Raw genomic sequence first — 16,030 nt, 5'->3', positions numbered from 1 at the left:
ACTTATGTAAATGATCTTTTTCTTATTTTAAGGAAAACACAAAGTGTATTAAACCACAGTTCTTCTATTTAATATACAGACTTATCCATGGTTTTACATTTCAAATCAACACTTTGTCCTGTGTTTGTCTTACAGTTTTATGTTTGTTCTTTATTGAAATTAAAACTGTTGTAAAGAAGTATTCTTGTGCTCAGTTTATTCAGTTCCTGCTTGCTGATATATTCAATAACAAGCTAAAAAATCTATTCAGATTTTATCTAACTCAAAACTGAAACAATCCAATCTTATAAACTATAAAAACAGCCACACTTGAGCATTCTTACACAAAAAGGCACAGCAAAAGCACTGTGATTGAGCTGTCACACAGACTCCTAACTTGTGACAGTGGAGTTGATGTACGATTCTAGTATAAAGATGGTTTCATCTACCTGGTTCTCTGCTGAATCTAACCTGGAAGGGAAAAGAACAATAGTGAGGATAGTAACACCAACAGACACGACACCAAGTGGAGAAACCTGCGGAAAATGGAGCTGTAGTTTAGCATTGTGCTCCTACTTGTTAATGTGAAGCCGTAAGGCCTCCAGCTGTTGCTTTTCAGGGGCAGTGATCATCTCCTCGACCTCCGTCAGCTGCTCAGGCTCAGCCCCACTGGCCTGCAGAGATGCCAGAATGGCCTCAATTCGCTGGGATTTCTCCAGCAGACGCCTGTCAGGCGAGCAGAAAACCAATCAGCCACATATCTGTGATACAGTGTGCGAGTAAGACAACTTTGAAAGCTGATCATGTGAAATTATCTGCCTGGCAAGGACAGAGAGAGAGTGATGCAGCAAACACGGGGGCAGGCGGTTACGATGAACTTACTTGCTCTCTTTGGTCTCAAACAGGCGTCGCTCTATGAGGTTTGCCTCCGTCTGCAGAGAAAAATGTTCAGAAACATTAGACATTAGAGGGGGCAAAATCAGGAAAAAGTCATGTTATTAGAATTAGAAGTAATTTTTTTACAGCATGTTCATTGTTTTACCTTGTAGCAGTTCTGAAGCAGCATTCTTGCAGTCTGGAGCTGGTTGACAGTGTAAAGATAGAAGGTACGAGAGGGTGCATAGTCAGGAGTCTTTGGCACTTCCTGTTTAAAAAAAAATATGTCTGTTCAGAGAGACTGAGTCGGTAGATTAAAGAACAAGAACTAATGCTGCTCCCTCAAACTGATGACTCAAACAGTCTGGGTGTCCTTGTTTAAATTTTCAACATGTCAGTGAAACTGCAAAATAGTCACTTTTATCAAAATATTCCTGTGTCATTGTCCACAGAGAAGCCTGGGATGCTTTGTATATCTAGTTGTAAAAATATCTCATTCAATCAGTGCATCTTCAAAACGTATGCCAAATAATTTTCAAAGCAGGTTTTTGGATGAGATTTGGGTTTTTTTGGGATAAATTCTACTTTCCAGGCAGTCACTCACTCAGAAAATTGGCCTGAAGAGATTCGAAACTTGCTTTTGTATATTTAAATCCATCACAGCGTTCAGCATGTCCTCTTATTTTTGTCAAAGTTACAAATCATGTCTGGCAGCAGCTAGAAGGGAAGACGACTTCTAAAGTTCTTCTTAAAAATACAGAGTTGGGTAATAGTTTAGTAAGAACACACAGATGCTAAGAGAAGATTTGTGAGACCATCTTCACATGTGATGCATGTACCTGTAGCTGGACCAGATTCTGTGAAAGCAGTGTGTAGAGCATGTCTTTTGCCTCTTTGGCTGGAATCATGGCAAAATCCTCCACCTGCTTCTGCTCCAGGTGACGTTTCCTTAGCAGCAGACGAAAGATGCGTGCTGATCGGGATCCAAATCTGATGACAGATTAAAACTAATTAAATCAGACAATTGCATGTTTGCACAATTTCAAAACTCCCTCACTTACCTTTCCTGTACTACAGACTCAAGTGTGGCACGAGCCAGATTTGCCAGTGCTCTGTGTAGATCTGAGAGGTGAATTAAGAAAAGCATCCATGCTTGGTGTTTCATTAAATTAAATTGCACAAAAACAGCGTGCTGGTTCGGTTCCTCTACAAGGACCCTCTTAAAGAAAAAAAAAAAGGATACTGACAACGTACATCCCTCCTCCACTTTCACCAGCCTTGCCCACAAACTCCATCTAGGAAAAGAAAGACAAGCACCTTTAAAGAAAAATCTTGTGAGAAGAAAAGATTAGAAAAAGGTAACCAGTGGCTCAAGCTGCTCATACCGGGTCATCAACCAGTAGCGTGAGGTACTGGTCTAAGATGGGTCTTGCAATGTTGTAACTACTTGGGAGGGACCTGAAGATCTCATTGGCTGAGAGGGGCTTTGTGCAGGTGGCTGTGGGAGAGGTCGTAACCTCACTCATCCTCAGCATCGTCCTCACAATCTCACTGCTAGTCTGAGATATTAAGACAAAATTATTCAGAAAGACAATAGTTAAAATCAGAAATAACCATAATAATAACTGGTGCTATCTTGCTAGGCAAGGGACAAGAATTGATACCACCTGTACAGCAAATGTTTCCCCCTGTTTCCAGTCTTTATGCTAAGCTAAGCTAACCAGTTGCTGACTGCTACATATAACATGACAATATTCTTATATAACTGAAGGAAGAAAGTCAGTAAGTGTAAGTGACTATTTTTTAAACAATGTAATTGAAGCATCCATGTGTAAACCTGACCTGGTCCAGCTTATTGGCTACAGCACTGATGATGGCCTGGTCTCTGAAGTGGAGATGGAACCTCTCAAAATTCACCTGCCAGTAAATCCCTTCATCCCCGTGTGTCTGAGCGTAAGAAACATGCAAATGGAGAGGTCACCAAAAAGATAAGAAACACAATGTACTTAAAGGACAGGGAAATTAGATAACTGAAGTTTTAAAAGTTCTCCAAATGTGTTTAAAGTGTAACTAACCAAACGCCCACCTCTGATTCTGTTTTTGCTTTCTTTGCATTCCTTTGGTCCTCTCCATCCTCACTGGACAGTCGCCGCTTGCCTTTCCCTATGAGTGTCACATGAGGAACCCTGTAACAGTCCGGGAAGCTCTCTGGTGTGGGCAAGGCAGTGCTAGCAGGAGTACTGGGGGTAGCGGGGATAGCAGGGGTAGCAGGGGCAGCTGGAGTGCCACTGTCTGCTGTTCCTGCTCCTGTCATTGGAGGGCAGCGCTGAAGAAAATGGGTCTCCACCAGTTTGGCGAAGGCAGAAGACACTTCACTGTAATCCATGCTGCAGCCATCTAGAGCAACAGGAAAGACGAGAGAAAACTGCTGCAGTAGTTTGTATTTCGGAGCATCTTTGCGTGACTGACAGGTGTTAGGTGGTCCTGCCTGCTTTCCACGGCAGGCTTTTGACCAAATATGGATTCTGAGCCAAGAGAGGAGTGAGAGGGTAAACCCAAATCAAAGCACTTCTTCACAAATCTGCAGGCAACATTAAAGCTTTATATGGAAAGTCGATGGTTTGATCCCCAGCTCCGGATACATCTCCAAGCGTCCTTGGGTACGATACTGAACCCCAAATTTGCCCCAAAATGGCTGTTCCATCACTGTGTGAGTGGGTGAATGGCAAAGAAAAATCATTGAGCGTTTTGGATAGGAAGCACTGAATCACACCTGATGAGCAAGCAGGTATCTGGCAGCCTCTGCCATCAGTGTATGAACGTGGGTGACTGAGACAGACAGATATACTGACCCTCCATGTTCTGTGTGAGCCGGTCAGCGACTGTCTTAACCGTACTGCTCATGGTCATTTCACCTCTCTGCAGTAACTCCTCTATGATTAGCTCTCCGGTGTCACCGTACAGGGTTTTGGCTGTGTAGATGTAGCGTGGGTATCGCAGAATTCTCAGAATCCAATCACAGCTGGCCCGATATTCTGTGGGGCTCCCAGGTCCTCTACGGCCTGAGGTGAACACACAAGCCCCGTGCTGCACAAGCACACACAGGGACTTCTTAACCTACAACGCAGACAAAAAAGGGGAGGGGAAACAAGTAAGAAGAAAACATATAAAAACTGGTATTTTTTTTATTATTATTTCAAAATCACAGCTAAGGCTATATGTGGCCATGTAATCAGGCTTCTTGAACAGACACTGAGTTCTGCCTTTAAACTGATGATGCAAAAACTACTGCATAATTTGCTGCAAGTGTGGAATAATTATTGTATGTAAACACACTGAACATTATGCCTACAATGGCTTGAATGTCCACCAATGTAATCACAAAGGCTGGACTGTTAACTCTGCTCAAAAATGTTGAGACGTAGGGTATATACTGCTAAAGATATAATGTGTAATGATATTTTTATGGTGTGAAGTAGAGACAGTAGGAGCCTGGTGACAGTAAGTGTAGGAGTGGTACCAGGTCCAATGAGATGCCAGTCTCATGAATGAGGGTTCTTAAATTCTGTGCTCCACTTCTGAGCAGGTGTGTTCCCACTTTCTCCACCACTTCTCCAAAGTGCTCCCGCAGCAGGAGACCACACAGACGCACCTCCTGGGCAGTCATCTGCTCACACAAACACACAAGAGTACACAAAGGTGAAGAAAAGGTCTCACGTCTAGGCTGAATACAAGTTTCCCAGCAACCTACACTAAACACCTGTGTGACCACAACTGTCAGTATAACTCTGTCTATGTGCTTTTAATATACAGAGTATAATGTAGTGTAGACTGGGCTTAACATTTCCAGGACAATGTTGCTAATAAACCACTAAATAAAAGCATAATTAGGACCAAAGTGTTTGCCAACTAACAGGTGTGAAGTAGACGCCTGCCAAAGAAAGGGTCACACATGGAAGGCAAATACTGGCATAACACAGACTGTCACGACTGCAAGAAATTTACAGGAAAAGAAGTCTATTTTACCCAATGTGTGAAATGTATTATGTTGGAGGAGGACTACTGTTGCTATGGGCAAACCACTGGTTGCTATGTGCTCCCATATAAAAAAATATACCAAGAGAAATTATAAATTTGCATCTTGTTACCAGATATTACAGAAACAAATAGTGAAAGACCATCAGTCACGATATGGTTTCGCGTGCATTATATCGCTATTGCATTTTAAAAAGTCTACATTTCCTTTTGATAGTGTCCACCACTAAATGGCCACACCATGGCAGTGTGAAAGAGGGCCTGCATGAACTGCACCAGGACCCCAACAATGTAGGAGGCAGCTCAAAAGAATTCAACCATCACTAATTTAATTGTTAAATGTTATTATTTACACATGTGCTTTACTGGAAGGTGTTGTTTTCCTCCAGAAGTGGTCAGACTGAGACTTGGAGAAGTCGTGTCAGGTGCATTGATGTTGTCTTGAGAATTAAGCTTTCAACCATCAAGAACCTTGAAACAGAAAAAGGCTCTCTGTCTACTTTGTACATAGCAACAATAATGGCTGCTAATGACTGTTTTCATTATTGACTCATCCAACAATTATTATTTACCTTAATGTGACTTCCTATTTACCTGAGAGTAAACAAAGCCTATTTACAAGAGGCTAAAGTACCTTCTCCAAATATCTTGTTTTGTCCAACCAGAAGCCCAAAACCCAAAGACAAACTTTTCCTTTCAGTACCAATAAGATTTTGATTTTATCATTTTTGGAGCTTGCTTAGTCCACCATACCCCGACTTATGCTGCTCTGATCTGAACCACTCTTTGGTTTATTTGTCTCTCAAAACTGTTCGGAAGAGCAGTACTAAAGCAGCTGAGTGCTTCTTTAAGTTATTACCCATGGTTAACTTTGAGATAAGAAGCTTGAACTGGCCATTGTCCACGTTAGATTGATTGGAGGTGATTTCCAACATAAGAAAACATGAGTTCAAATGAGTTCCTAACCGTTTAAATGTTGGACTATGCTGTACAGAAACAGAAACTGCTTGACAGTGTAGATATAAATATTACACAGTGCTTGTCATTCGTGTTGACACTATAAACAGACGAATACACAGACACTCGGGCATGAACACACGCATAAAAGAGTTAAAGGGCACAAAGCTTATTATTGCCGTCGCAAAAAAGTGAACTGGTGGCTGACCAGACTGGAGAAACACTTTAAAAGCTAACCTAGCTGATAGCTAACTGAAACGTCTTCTGCTTCACATTTCACAGACCTTTTCGAGAGTGAAGTGTCTGGAGAGATGAAGTCCTTGCTTTTAAGCATCCCGCACACCGAGGATCGAACACATGTGGCTTCTCGTTGACAGCACAACAACGCTTCCGCTCTTTGGGTTTGCTAGCTTGGATTTGCCCAGCAGTGCCGCGGTGCATGCCGGGGCGGAGGTGGACAGCTGCCTTCAGTTTGTGGAGGACCGACGTCAGTGTTTGAGTAGCTCAGGGGGGAAGATGGCGGAGGCTGCGGCTGTTCCACCGCATCGGTTTTTCTGTCACTGTTGTAAGGGAGAAGTGAACCCCAAACTCCCGGTAAGGCCGATGTTTTTCTTTCTTTGCCTGACGTACTGTTTTGTATAAAATGTGCGGTTGACAAGTCGGTCTTTCTCCAAAACGCCGTTTGTTTCGCTTGCTTGCTACAGCTCAACACCAGCTAGCCAGTTAGCAGTTAGCAGCGTTTGTTGTTGTTAACTCTCTAAATAAACTCGTGACACTCGCCAATGTCTTCGTCCAAAAAACAGGCAACATAAGCAGATGTCGAGGTTTCGTTGGGCTTGCATGTCTGAGACAGTTTAGTCCAAGCACGGTACTTGACGCCTTGCTTTGACAGCTTGGGGATTTTGTGTTTTGCACGAAACAACACAAACAGCTGAGAGAAGAGGGTCTGTGTTTTTATCATGACATATGATTATAGACTGTATTAACGTTAGCTGACTGATAATTGGCTACTTTTGTTTTCTGTTTTTGTTTGTTGTGAGGCAAATATTTGCCAGGACGAGCTGGGGAATTTTCAGGAACATATAAACATTTAAGCTCAAGGTTCGTTTTAGTTTCAGTTTTAGAGCTAAACGCTGGCTTGACCCACATCTTGTCAGACTTACTAAACCCAGGATGAATTAAACATGCACTTTTCACACCCTAAGTAGTTGAGAGGGTTTCCTATTTACACCCAGTTGCCAGTTTATTAGGTACACCTGGCTAACAGTAGTCTAATACATCAGCACTGTAGTATATCCTGAGGTCATGAAGGTTATAATGGGTTTGTTTAAACAGTTGTAGAAATGTGTTAATTTCAGTTACTGATCATTTTGAAAACCCTAGTTTGCATTCCTGTTCACTTATATTGTATTAAAACAAAAAGAGCTTAGACGATTAGTTGATTAGTCTATCACTTGGTGAAAAGAGAATTGACAACATGTTGGATAACCTATTAACTGGGTAATCATTATCAAACGACAATGTCAGTCAATGTCAGGGATGAAGAGTTGCTGTTTTTTTATAGCGTTTTTGATAATAAACTTAATGTTTTGGTTTTAGTCTGCTGGTTGGACAGAAGAAACAATTTTAAGATGTTATCTTATGTTTTAGGAAACTGTGATGGGAATTTTAATCTTCATTAAATAATCAAATTATTGGCAGCTTAATCATTGAAAATAATTAAAATAGTTGCTGCTCTAATACCGAGATATTTCATATTAAATCCAGCTTGGTTGATATAAATGAGTTCATACCTTTTAAACCGTCAACTGAGTGTATATTGCATGTTATTGGCCAGCAGTCATTGCGTCAGTAAGTCAGTCCACCAGATTATCTTGTCAGCTGAATCTGTATTTTTATTGTATGGTTGAGGGTCATTCCAGCTTGCCATGTCACTGACTCTAAACTGGCCTGCTTGTCTCAGGCCCTCTCAGTCCTGTGGCATGTCTTCACTGAGCCAACAGACTGCAGCAACATTAGAGACAAAATTCAACACCTACTGGTACCGATTGACATACAAACACTGGAACCTTAGAAACAACAGTAGAACCAGATAGTCATCTTGACTGCTTTTCTCCTAGCCTATTGACCCTCATCAGTTATGTTCACTTATATATCCATCCAAGCCAACAATATGCCTCTTAGACCCCATCTCTACTAAGCTACTCAAAGAAGTTTTACCCTTACTTAGCACCTGTCTATTAGACATGATCAATCTGTCCCTAATAACAGGCTATGTACCCCAGTCCTTTAAAGTAGCTGTAGCCAAACCTCTCCTTAAAAAACACACACTTGACCCAGAGGTTTTAAGCAGCTATAGACCGATATCCAACCTTCCATTTCTTTCCAAGAGCCTTGGAAAAAACAGTCGCCAATCAGCTATGTGACTTTCTTCATAATAATAACTTATTTGAAAATTTTTAATCTGGCTTTAGAGCTCATCATAGCACAGAAATGGCATTGGTCAAAGTCACAAATGACCTCCTACTGGCATCAGACAAGGGATTTATCTCTGTCCTTATACTGTTGGACCTTAGTGCTGCATTTGACACCACTGACCAGTCCATCTTATTGCACAGATTGGAATACCTAATTGGCATTAAAGGAACTGCATTAAGCTGGTTTCAGTCTTATTTATCAGATCGATCTCAATTTGTTCATGTTAATGATACATAGTCCACACTCACAAAAGTTAGTCATGGAGTTCCCTAAGGTTTTGTCCTCAGGCCAATATTATTCACCCTTTACATGCTCCCCATTGTCGGTGATGTTATCAGAAAACACCCCATACATTTTCATTGTTATGCAGATGACACACAGTTGTACTTGTTAATGAAACCAGAAGAAACAAATCAGCTAAACTGAACTAACTGAACTAAACTTCAGGCATGACATGAAAACCTGGATGACTTGCAGTTTTTTACTTCTAAATTCAGACAAAACTGAAGTTATTGTTCTGGGCCCTGAACACCTTAGAAACAAATTATCCAGTGATATAGCAATGCTAGATGGCTTAGCCGTTGCCTCAAGCTACACTGTGAGGAATTTAAGAGTTACCTTTGACCAGGATATGTCCTTTAACTCACACATATCGAATATTTCAAAGACTGCATTCTTTCACCTCTGCAATATTGCAAAAATTAGGCACATTCTGAGTCAGAAAGATGCAGAAAAATTAGTTCATGCATTCATTACCTCTAGGCTGGATTATTGTAACTCCCTTCTATCAGGCTGCCCCAATAAATCTATAAAGACTCTCCAGATAATCCAGAATGCTGCTGCAAGATTACTCACAAGAACCAGCATGAGAGATCATTTTTCTCCTGTACTGGCTTCTCTACATTGGCTACCTGTAAAATTCAGGATAGCATTTAAAATTCTTCTCCTCACATATAAAGCCCTGAACGGTCAGGCACCATCATATCTTAAAGAGTTGATAGTTCCCTATTATCCCACCAGAGCTTCCTTTTTGATCAAGCTTATAGTTAGGGCCGGCCCAGGCCGGCCCCCTAGTTATGCTGCTATACGCTTTGACTGCCAGGGGTCCTCCCATGACGCACTGAGCTCTTTCTTCCTCTCCCTCTCCTTCTGCACACATTTATGTCCCATTAATGCATATCACTAACTCAACTTCTTCCTTGGAGTCCTTGTGCTTTCTTGTCTCGCAGGTTCCCATGGATCGTGGTTGGACCTCCTGCTGCGGTCCTGCTCGAAACTTAATGCGATTACTACTGTTTAGTCATAATCTACCTTAAATCTATTACTACTCTGCTGCAGCTGCTACCATTATTATTGTTACTAATATTGCTATCATAATCACCGTAATACCTTCTGTATACTTCATTGTCATTATCATTATCTACAGTTCCAATACTTCTGGTATTATTACTGCTGCTATGCATTTCTGCTTGTGTGCTCCTTCTCTCACGCCTCACCCCCCCTCTCCCTCTCTCCCTTTGTCTGTCTATCTTTCTCTTTCTCTCTCTCTCTCTCTCTCTCTCTCTCTCTCTCTCCTGCTCTCGCTCTCTCTCTCGACCCAACCGGTCAAGGCAGATGGCCGCCCATCTTGACTCGGGGTCTGGTCTGAGGTTTCTGCCTTCTCTATATTACAATTTAATTAAGAGTTTGGTCTAAACCTGCTCTAATTGGAAAGTGTCATGATATAACTTTTGTTGCGAATTGGCGCTATATAAATAAACTGAATTGAATTGAATTGAGTTGCAGCGCCCCACACTATGACAGTAAATCCCAAGGACCATCCCTCAGTCATTTGCTTATTTATGCAATATATGTGATATCCTTTCTGTGAGAAAATGACACACAGCTCACTTAAACTGTTTTTGCTTACCAAAGGCTTTCTCAGCCAATCAGGACTCCATGACCCTGGTTTTTGATCCCTAAAATTTTACATATTGAGGGGACAACATAAGATCCATCCGTGCAAACTGTCTATAGTGCCTTTCTTATTCTCTTACACTACATGCTTTAGGTGTGATTGGCGGACCAGCTCTACCTCCGAGGATACATTCATAAATCACTGGCCAACATACAAATCTAAATGTTTTCCTTCAAAGACTGACTGACAAAATGTTGTTCTGTTCCAAATCACTCACCATAATGTTTTTATGATCCCATTCAATGAAGAATGGAATATAAAATAATATTTTCCAGATAGAAATATATCACAACATGGCAAATACAGTGTGGAACCTTTTACATGTGTAAAACAACAGGCATCTACTTTTGTGTGTTTGTTCTTGTTATTTACTTTTGATTTTTCATTTGGATATCAAAGTCATAACACTTCTGCACATAATGAATTTACTGAAGTAGAGCTGAAACAATTAGTCAGTCAGTCTCTGGTGAAGTGACAGAAAATTAATCTCTGACTCCTTTTATAATAATTCATTTGTTTTAGTCATTTTTAAAACAGAAATGTTTTAATAATTTGCCGCTTTTCTCTGCATTTCATTGTTGTCAACTGAATATCTTTTGGGCTGGGGACTGTCGTTCAGACAAACAAGACTGAATGACTGAAAGATCTGAATATGTTGCCTTCTAGAAATAATAATGCTCATTTTTCCTAAGCTGCATGACTCCTGTGTGACTTAGCCTTTATGGTGACTCTTTCCAGGAGTACATCTGTCCAAGATGTGATTCAGGGTTCATAGAGGAAGTCACAGAAGACTCCAGGTAAGGGACATATGTTATTCTGGCTATTTACCTCATGTCTCCAAAATAACATGAAATGTCAAGGCCTTTTAGTGTTAGTCTGGAACAAAAGCAGGTACATGAGTTGTCAGATGTTTCCGTGTAAACAAGAGCCAAAAAAGAAAAGACGTCTGACAGCTCATCTGCCTGCTTTTGTTGTTTGTTTACAAAAACCCATATCTTGTGCTGTAGAACATTGTAGACTCATAGACTCATGATGCAGTTTTGTCCCAGGCTCGCACTGAACCTGAACCTGAACATGTGTGCAGGATTCAGAGGATGATGCTAATAATGTGCCTTTTTTCCCCCTGTGCGCATTTCCCCTCAGTCTCCTAGAGGGTGGCGCTAATGGGATAGATGACACAGCCACACACTTTGCAGAGGTACGAGTTGCTCAGAAGGATTTTGGGGAGAATAGGGTGGGGAAGGGGGTGAAGAGGATTTATTACAATCAGTTTATGTGTTGTGATTAAATTTATCTTCTTTTCTCCTGTCTTCTTCTCCTCTCACCGTTCTGTTGTCTCCCCTCTCCTCTCTTTTGTTGTTGCACATTGGCTCTCCCTCTTGGCTTCCCATTGTGCTGCATGCTATCCTATCTTTAAAAATCCCTTTGTATTCTCCCAATCCTGTCTAATCCCGATATACCTGTAGCTATGGCACCTTTTGTTGCTGGAGCGGCCATTTACAGACGGTGACACGCCTGACTCAGAACCTCGGCTCCCTGGAGGCCGTTTGGGGGGTCTCAGTGACCTGGGGGGATTGGGAGGGGGACCAATTGGGGGGTCAGTCCCAGCAGGCCTAGGGGGACCCATGGGGGGTTTACTAGGAACTGGCGACCACTGGGGACCAGGACGTCCCCCTCGCCTTCACAGCCAGAGGAGATACCGGTCCAGAGGTAGCAGTAGGCCAGACCGCTCACCTGCTGTGGAGGGGTGAGTAATTGAGCAGTTTGACTTCTGCCTCTTCTGTCTTCCTTACCAACCTAGTGGCTCTCCTCTCCAATTTGCATACTCCCACTTATAATAATGACAGTGCTATTTATGCTCTTACAATCCTGCAAGCTGTTCTTACTGTTCTTATGTTTGGCAATGACATTAACTGTTATATATTTTCTGTCTGTGTCTCAGGATTGTACAACAGTTTCTTACTGGTCTCTTTGCCAGTTCTGGGGTCCCTGGCTCACCTCCCCTCTCATGGTAAGATGATATTACAGTAGCCTCACAGTGTCACACAGCTATTTTTTCTTTTCTTCTTCTTATTATTAACTTGTTTGGTCTGTGTCTGTCTCAGGACGGGGATGCTGCACTCTAACCCCGGGGATTACGCCTGGGGACAGGGAGGGTTAGACGCTGTGATAACACAGGTAAATCGAATATAATAGAACTTGACTCCAACTTTATGTTGTGTTTTCTTTTCTCTGAAGTTTACGTGTGTCTCTCTGTGTGTAGTTACTAGGGCAGCTGGAGAACGCAGGACCTCCTCCAGCAGAGAAAGAGAAGATCTCTTCTCTCCCAACTGTCAGTATCTCTCAGGAACAAGCAGGTCGGCACTTTCTTCTTTTTTTTTTTAATTACATTTGTCTCACTTGGTCTCTTCATGTTTCTCTGGACTTGCTCCTGAAGTACAAATTGCATTATTGCACATGGGCATGGTTGGAGTTGTCAGTCTTATTCTCTGTGTGGAATAACTGTATTTAGACCATTAGACCAAGTTGAGTAGTGACTCAACTTGGGTTGCACAGGCTCTTTGTGAATTTATTACTAAGTTTGTGTGTAAAGGTATCAATATGCGTTTAGATGCTGCTGGCTAGTTTTAAAGTAATGATTTAAGCCAGGTTGCAGCTTTAAAATCTCTCACCTTTTAAATAATTACAAATAACACATTCTCATGATATAAATACATGTTTATTTTTTTGGAAGACTCTGCAGCCTTTACATGCATTATGAAAAGTTAAAAAAGTGACTTATGTTTATAGCCTGCCAAGAGACACTTCTGCAGCCGTGTCTGTTTGGGACAAAATGCCTATTAACCATGAGACTATCAACAGTTTGTTTTATAAATTACTTTAAAGTGACATGTTTTTTGCCTGCTGATATTCTCACATCCTCAGTTTTTCTTCCAAGTCCTCTTGTAGCCCTGGTCCCCTTGACTTCCTCTTCTCAGTTTGTCGTCCTATTTTACCACTCAGCTGTAACTGTGCAGCCCAGCTTTTGCAGTGACTTTGAGAACTGAATTATCTGAACAAATGACAATCCACATTCCCTTTTTTTCCCCCATACTTTTGTTTTGTTGCATTACATATTTTAGTACTTTACTAAAACCTTACCAAGTGACTGATAATTAGTAATAGAAACGGTGGCAAAAATCACCTTCTTTCTCCTTTAGACTGCTGTATGGAATGTCCGGTGTGCAAAGAGGACTTCACAGTGGGAGAGCCAGTCAGACAGCTACCATGTAACCACTTCTTTCATTCAGACTGTATAGTACCATGGCTGGAAATGGTAAGTCACAACAAAGAATGTAATAAATTGTATTGTCGTATAACCCATGAAATAGTAATACAGTAGATGAGAAATTAAGACCTCAAAGAAATTTGAATCCATGCTGGCTACCTGGTAATCCACACAGAAAATTACAGGATTAGGCTGGCGATATTCTAACATTTTTGTTTTTGTCAACATGTCCAAAAAAAAAAAAAAAAAGACCAAAACAAACAATGCATTAGTCCAGTGTCCAGTGTCTGTCACGCTGAAGACATAAATCTTTAATAGTAGTAGTAGCAAGTTTTCAGTGTAGGTTTTTAGCAAACATTGCTATTAACAGGAATAAGTTGTGTATTTTTTGTGGGACTGTTTTCATTTGTGGATAAATTTGGTGCAGTAGATGGCAGCTGTGGCTCAGAGCAGGTCGTCAGGTAAAATCTGGGTTGGCGATCCACGGCTCCTCCTGTCCACATGTCAAAGTGGTCCTTAGGCAGATACGGAGGTCTGGCTTGCTCCTGATGGCAGGCCTTTGTCGTGTGTGTGTGTGTGTGTGTGTGGCTGTGTATGTGGATGAATGAGATACAAACTGTAAAGTGCTTTTTAAGGTAGAATAGTGCTATACAAGTGCAGTCCATTTATCATTTAGTGAGCATGTACTGTACCAGGACCATATGAGCGGTTTTGACGTTTTCCTTTTTTTTTTTTTTGTTTTTATTGTGTTGAAGGAACTTGCTACCCGGTGCATCAGCGTCTCTCAGTGATGTGTTCTTAATAGATTCTGGACAACAGTGGAGGTTAATGGCACAGAGGAATAATCATTATTATGCATTTCAATAGGAAATACTTATTAGTTAGTTGGATCAGCCTGATGTTTGTTTTGGTCCTCTCATGAGATTTATTGACAGTAACAAAACCATGTCTCCGGTCTTACCCTCAGAATTAAGTAAAGCTGTGTTGTTTTTTTCCAAATAAGTTAAATCAGTGCATTTTTTTGATTGCTAAATGCAGGATTAATTTACCCACGCTGCCCTGAACTATCCGTGCATTACAGCCTGAGCTTCATGTAAAATATGCCTAAAATAAAAGGGTTATTCTTGTTAAAACTGCCCAAAGCTAATGTTATCTATATTCTGTTCCATGGCCGCACAGCATGACACATGTCCAGTGTGTAGGAAGAGTTTGAACGGAGAAGACAGCAGCAGCAGCCAGCCCCCTTCAGAGTCCCCCTCCCTCTCCATGGACCCCCGCACACAGGAGAGATGGTCCTTCTGAGACGCCCACCTGTCTCATCCCTCGGTTCTCCCCGCCTACATCCAACAACGCACTGAGAAGGCGAAATGCTTCTCACTTTCCTCTTTTCATCTCTGTTGCCGTCATAATCATCTCGGTCTGATATTTGATATGGTTCTTTTTTTGTTGTTGTTGTTTGTTTTTTTTTGTATTTTTTATTTTCTATTTTAATGCCTTTTTCATCAACCATGTATGCAGATACTCGTACAGACGTCTTAACAGTCACTTGAGGTCTCGGATTCTTTTTTTTTTTTTTTTTTTGCCTAATAACAAACCAGCCTAGATTGATGATCAAGACCATGTTTTCTCTTCTTTCAAACTTCTATTCTCTCTCTTGAAATGCACTGCTGCGATACACTATTGTGAGGAAATGCCAAACTTTTTATCATACATATCCTCTTTACTCATCAGCAAATTAACTGAGTCCTGCAACTGAGCCCTGTATGGCATATTTGAATACTAAAGTGGTTACTTTCACTCTTGGTGTTTACTGGGACTGGATCTGACAACATGAACACCTTTACACCTGCAATAAATGTCTTGTTAATGAAGGGTATAATGTTTTACTTTTGGGTTTTCACTCTGGGTGGCTGCTGTTTAATGTCCGTAAATGGAAGCTGTCTTATAGGGTGAAAGCAAAGGAGTTTTTACGCCTTCCAGAACTGTTCCGCATCTGAGAAAAAAAAAAACAAAATTAAAAAATCAAACATCATCACAGCGAAATTTAAAAATTACAGCATTCGGTCCGTTACGTAATGCTTAAGATTTAAAAATACTCCTCATGGTGTATATATTATGAAACAGATGGCATCCCTCTGTCATTTTATTCCTTCTGTTTATGTTTCCCCCCCACATTTTTATCATTTTTTGATGTAAATAATTTTAGTCCAACAACTTATGGTTTGCAAAAGGAAAAAAAAAAACATTGAGAATGGAGACACAAATGTGAAATACCCGGCTATCGACCTGTATATTATATATATGAAAAAATGTCTATGATGTATTAATAAATTGACAAGAAAAACTGTTGAATGGCATTGTTTGTGACCCCTTTTACCCAGGTGTCATTTTATATCCTCTTTATGGCCAAAGATACTTAAAACATTCAACTTAATCATATTTATTTAAACTTAGAACATTAAATAGCAACAGAAGAAGTC

The 16,030-nt window shown here is 40.9% G+C and overlaps 2 protein-coding genes across 3 annotated transcripts; one reads left to right on the top strand and one right to left on the bottom strand.

The window, feature by feature from the left end:
- Positions 1 to 48: 48 nt before the first annotated feature.
- On the bottom strand, positions 49 to 6,269 carry polr3c (polymerase (RNA) III (DNA directed) polypeptide C). Of its 2 annotated transcripts, XM_046398374.1 has the most exons (13): positions 6,132 to 6,269; positions 4,376 to 4,522; positions 3,708 to 3,972; positions 2,942 to 3,252; positions 2,698 to 2,802; positions 2,241 to 2,414; positions 2,099 to 2,150; positions 1,917 to 1,977; positions 1,695 to 1,845; positions 1,022 to 1,123; positions 862 to 911; positions 556 to 705; positions 49 to 450 (listed from the first exon to the last, which is right to left on the bottom strand). In XM_046398374.1, exons 2-13 carry the CDS (start codon positions 4,520 to 4,522, stop codon positions 372 to 374), a joined length of 1,647 nt encoding a protein of 548 aa, XP_046254330.1. In that variant the 5' UTR covers positions 6,132 to 6,269; the 3' UTR covers positions 49 to 371. The 2 variants fall into 2 exon arrangements, with proteins under 2 accessions (XP_046254330.1, XP_046254331.1); XM_046398375.1 differs by lacking the exon at positions 2,698 to 2,802.
- On the top strand, positions 6,205 to 15,894 carry rnf115a (ring finger protein 115a). Its single transcript, XM_046398382.1, has 9 exons — positions 6,205 to 6,441; positions 11,021 to 11,079; positions 11,426 to 11,480; positions 11,749 to 12,029; positions 12,225 to 12,293; positions 12,388 to 12,460; positions 12,546 to 12,639; positions 13,483 to 13,598; positions 14,730 to 15,894. The coding sequence occupies exons 1-9, from the start codon at positions 6,205 to 6,207 to the stop codon at positions 14,850 to 14,852; spliced, it is 1,107 nt and encodes a 368-aa protein (XP_046254338.1). The 3' UTR covers positions 14,853 to 15,894.
- Positions 15,895 to 16,030: the final 136 nt, after the last annotated feature.

The sequence above is a fragment of the Scatophagus argus genome, chromosome 9, assembly GCF_020382885.2.
Source record: "Scatophagus argus isolate fScaArg1 chromosome 9, fScaArg1.pri, whole genome shotgun sequence".
Taxonomy (NCBI): Eukaryota; Metazoa; Chordata; class Actinopteri; family Scatophagidae; genus Scatophagus; species Scatophagus argus.
This window is presented reverse-complemented; position numbering and strand designations above follow the sequence as displayed.

Bases quoted from the DNA above. Each gene is read 5' to 3' on its own strand.
- polr3c (XM_046398374.1), bottom strand. From the start codon at position 4,522: ATGACTGCCCAGGAGGTGCGTCTGTGTGGTCTCCTGCTGCGGGAGCAC. The intron at 3,973-4,375 runs GTACCACTCCTA...TCTGCGTTGTAG, and splicing joins CTGGCATCTCATTGGACCTG to GTTAAGAAGTCCCTGTGTGT. The intron at 1,124-1,694 runs GTACATGCATCA...TTTTTTAAACAG, and splicing joins AGAATCTGGTCCAGCTACAG to GAAGTGCCAAAGACTCCTGA.
- rnf115a (XM_046398382.1), top strand. From the start codon at position 6,205: ATGTGGCTTCTCGTTGACAGCACAACAACGCTTCCGCTCTTTGGGTTT. The intron at 6,442-11,020 runs GTAAGGCCGATG...GACTCTTTCCAG, and splicing joins AAGTGAACCCCAAACTCCCG to GAGTACATCTGTCCAAGATG. The intron at 12,461-12,545 runs GTAAATCGAATA...CTCTGTGTGTAG, and splicing joins TAGACGCTGTGATAACACAG to TTACTAGGGCAGCTGGAGAA.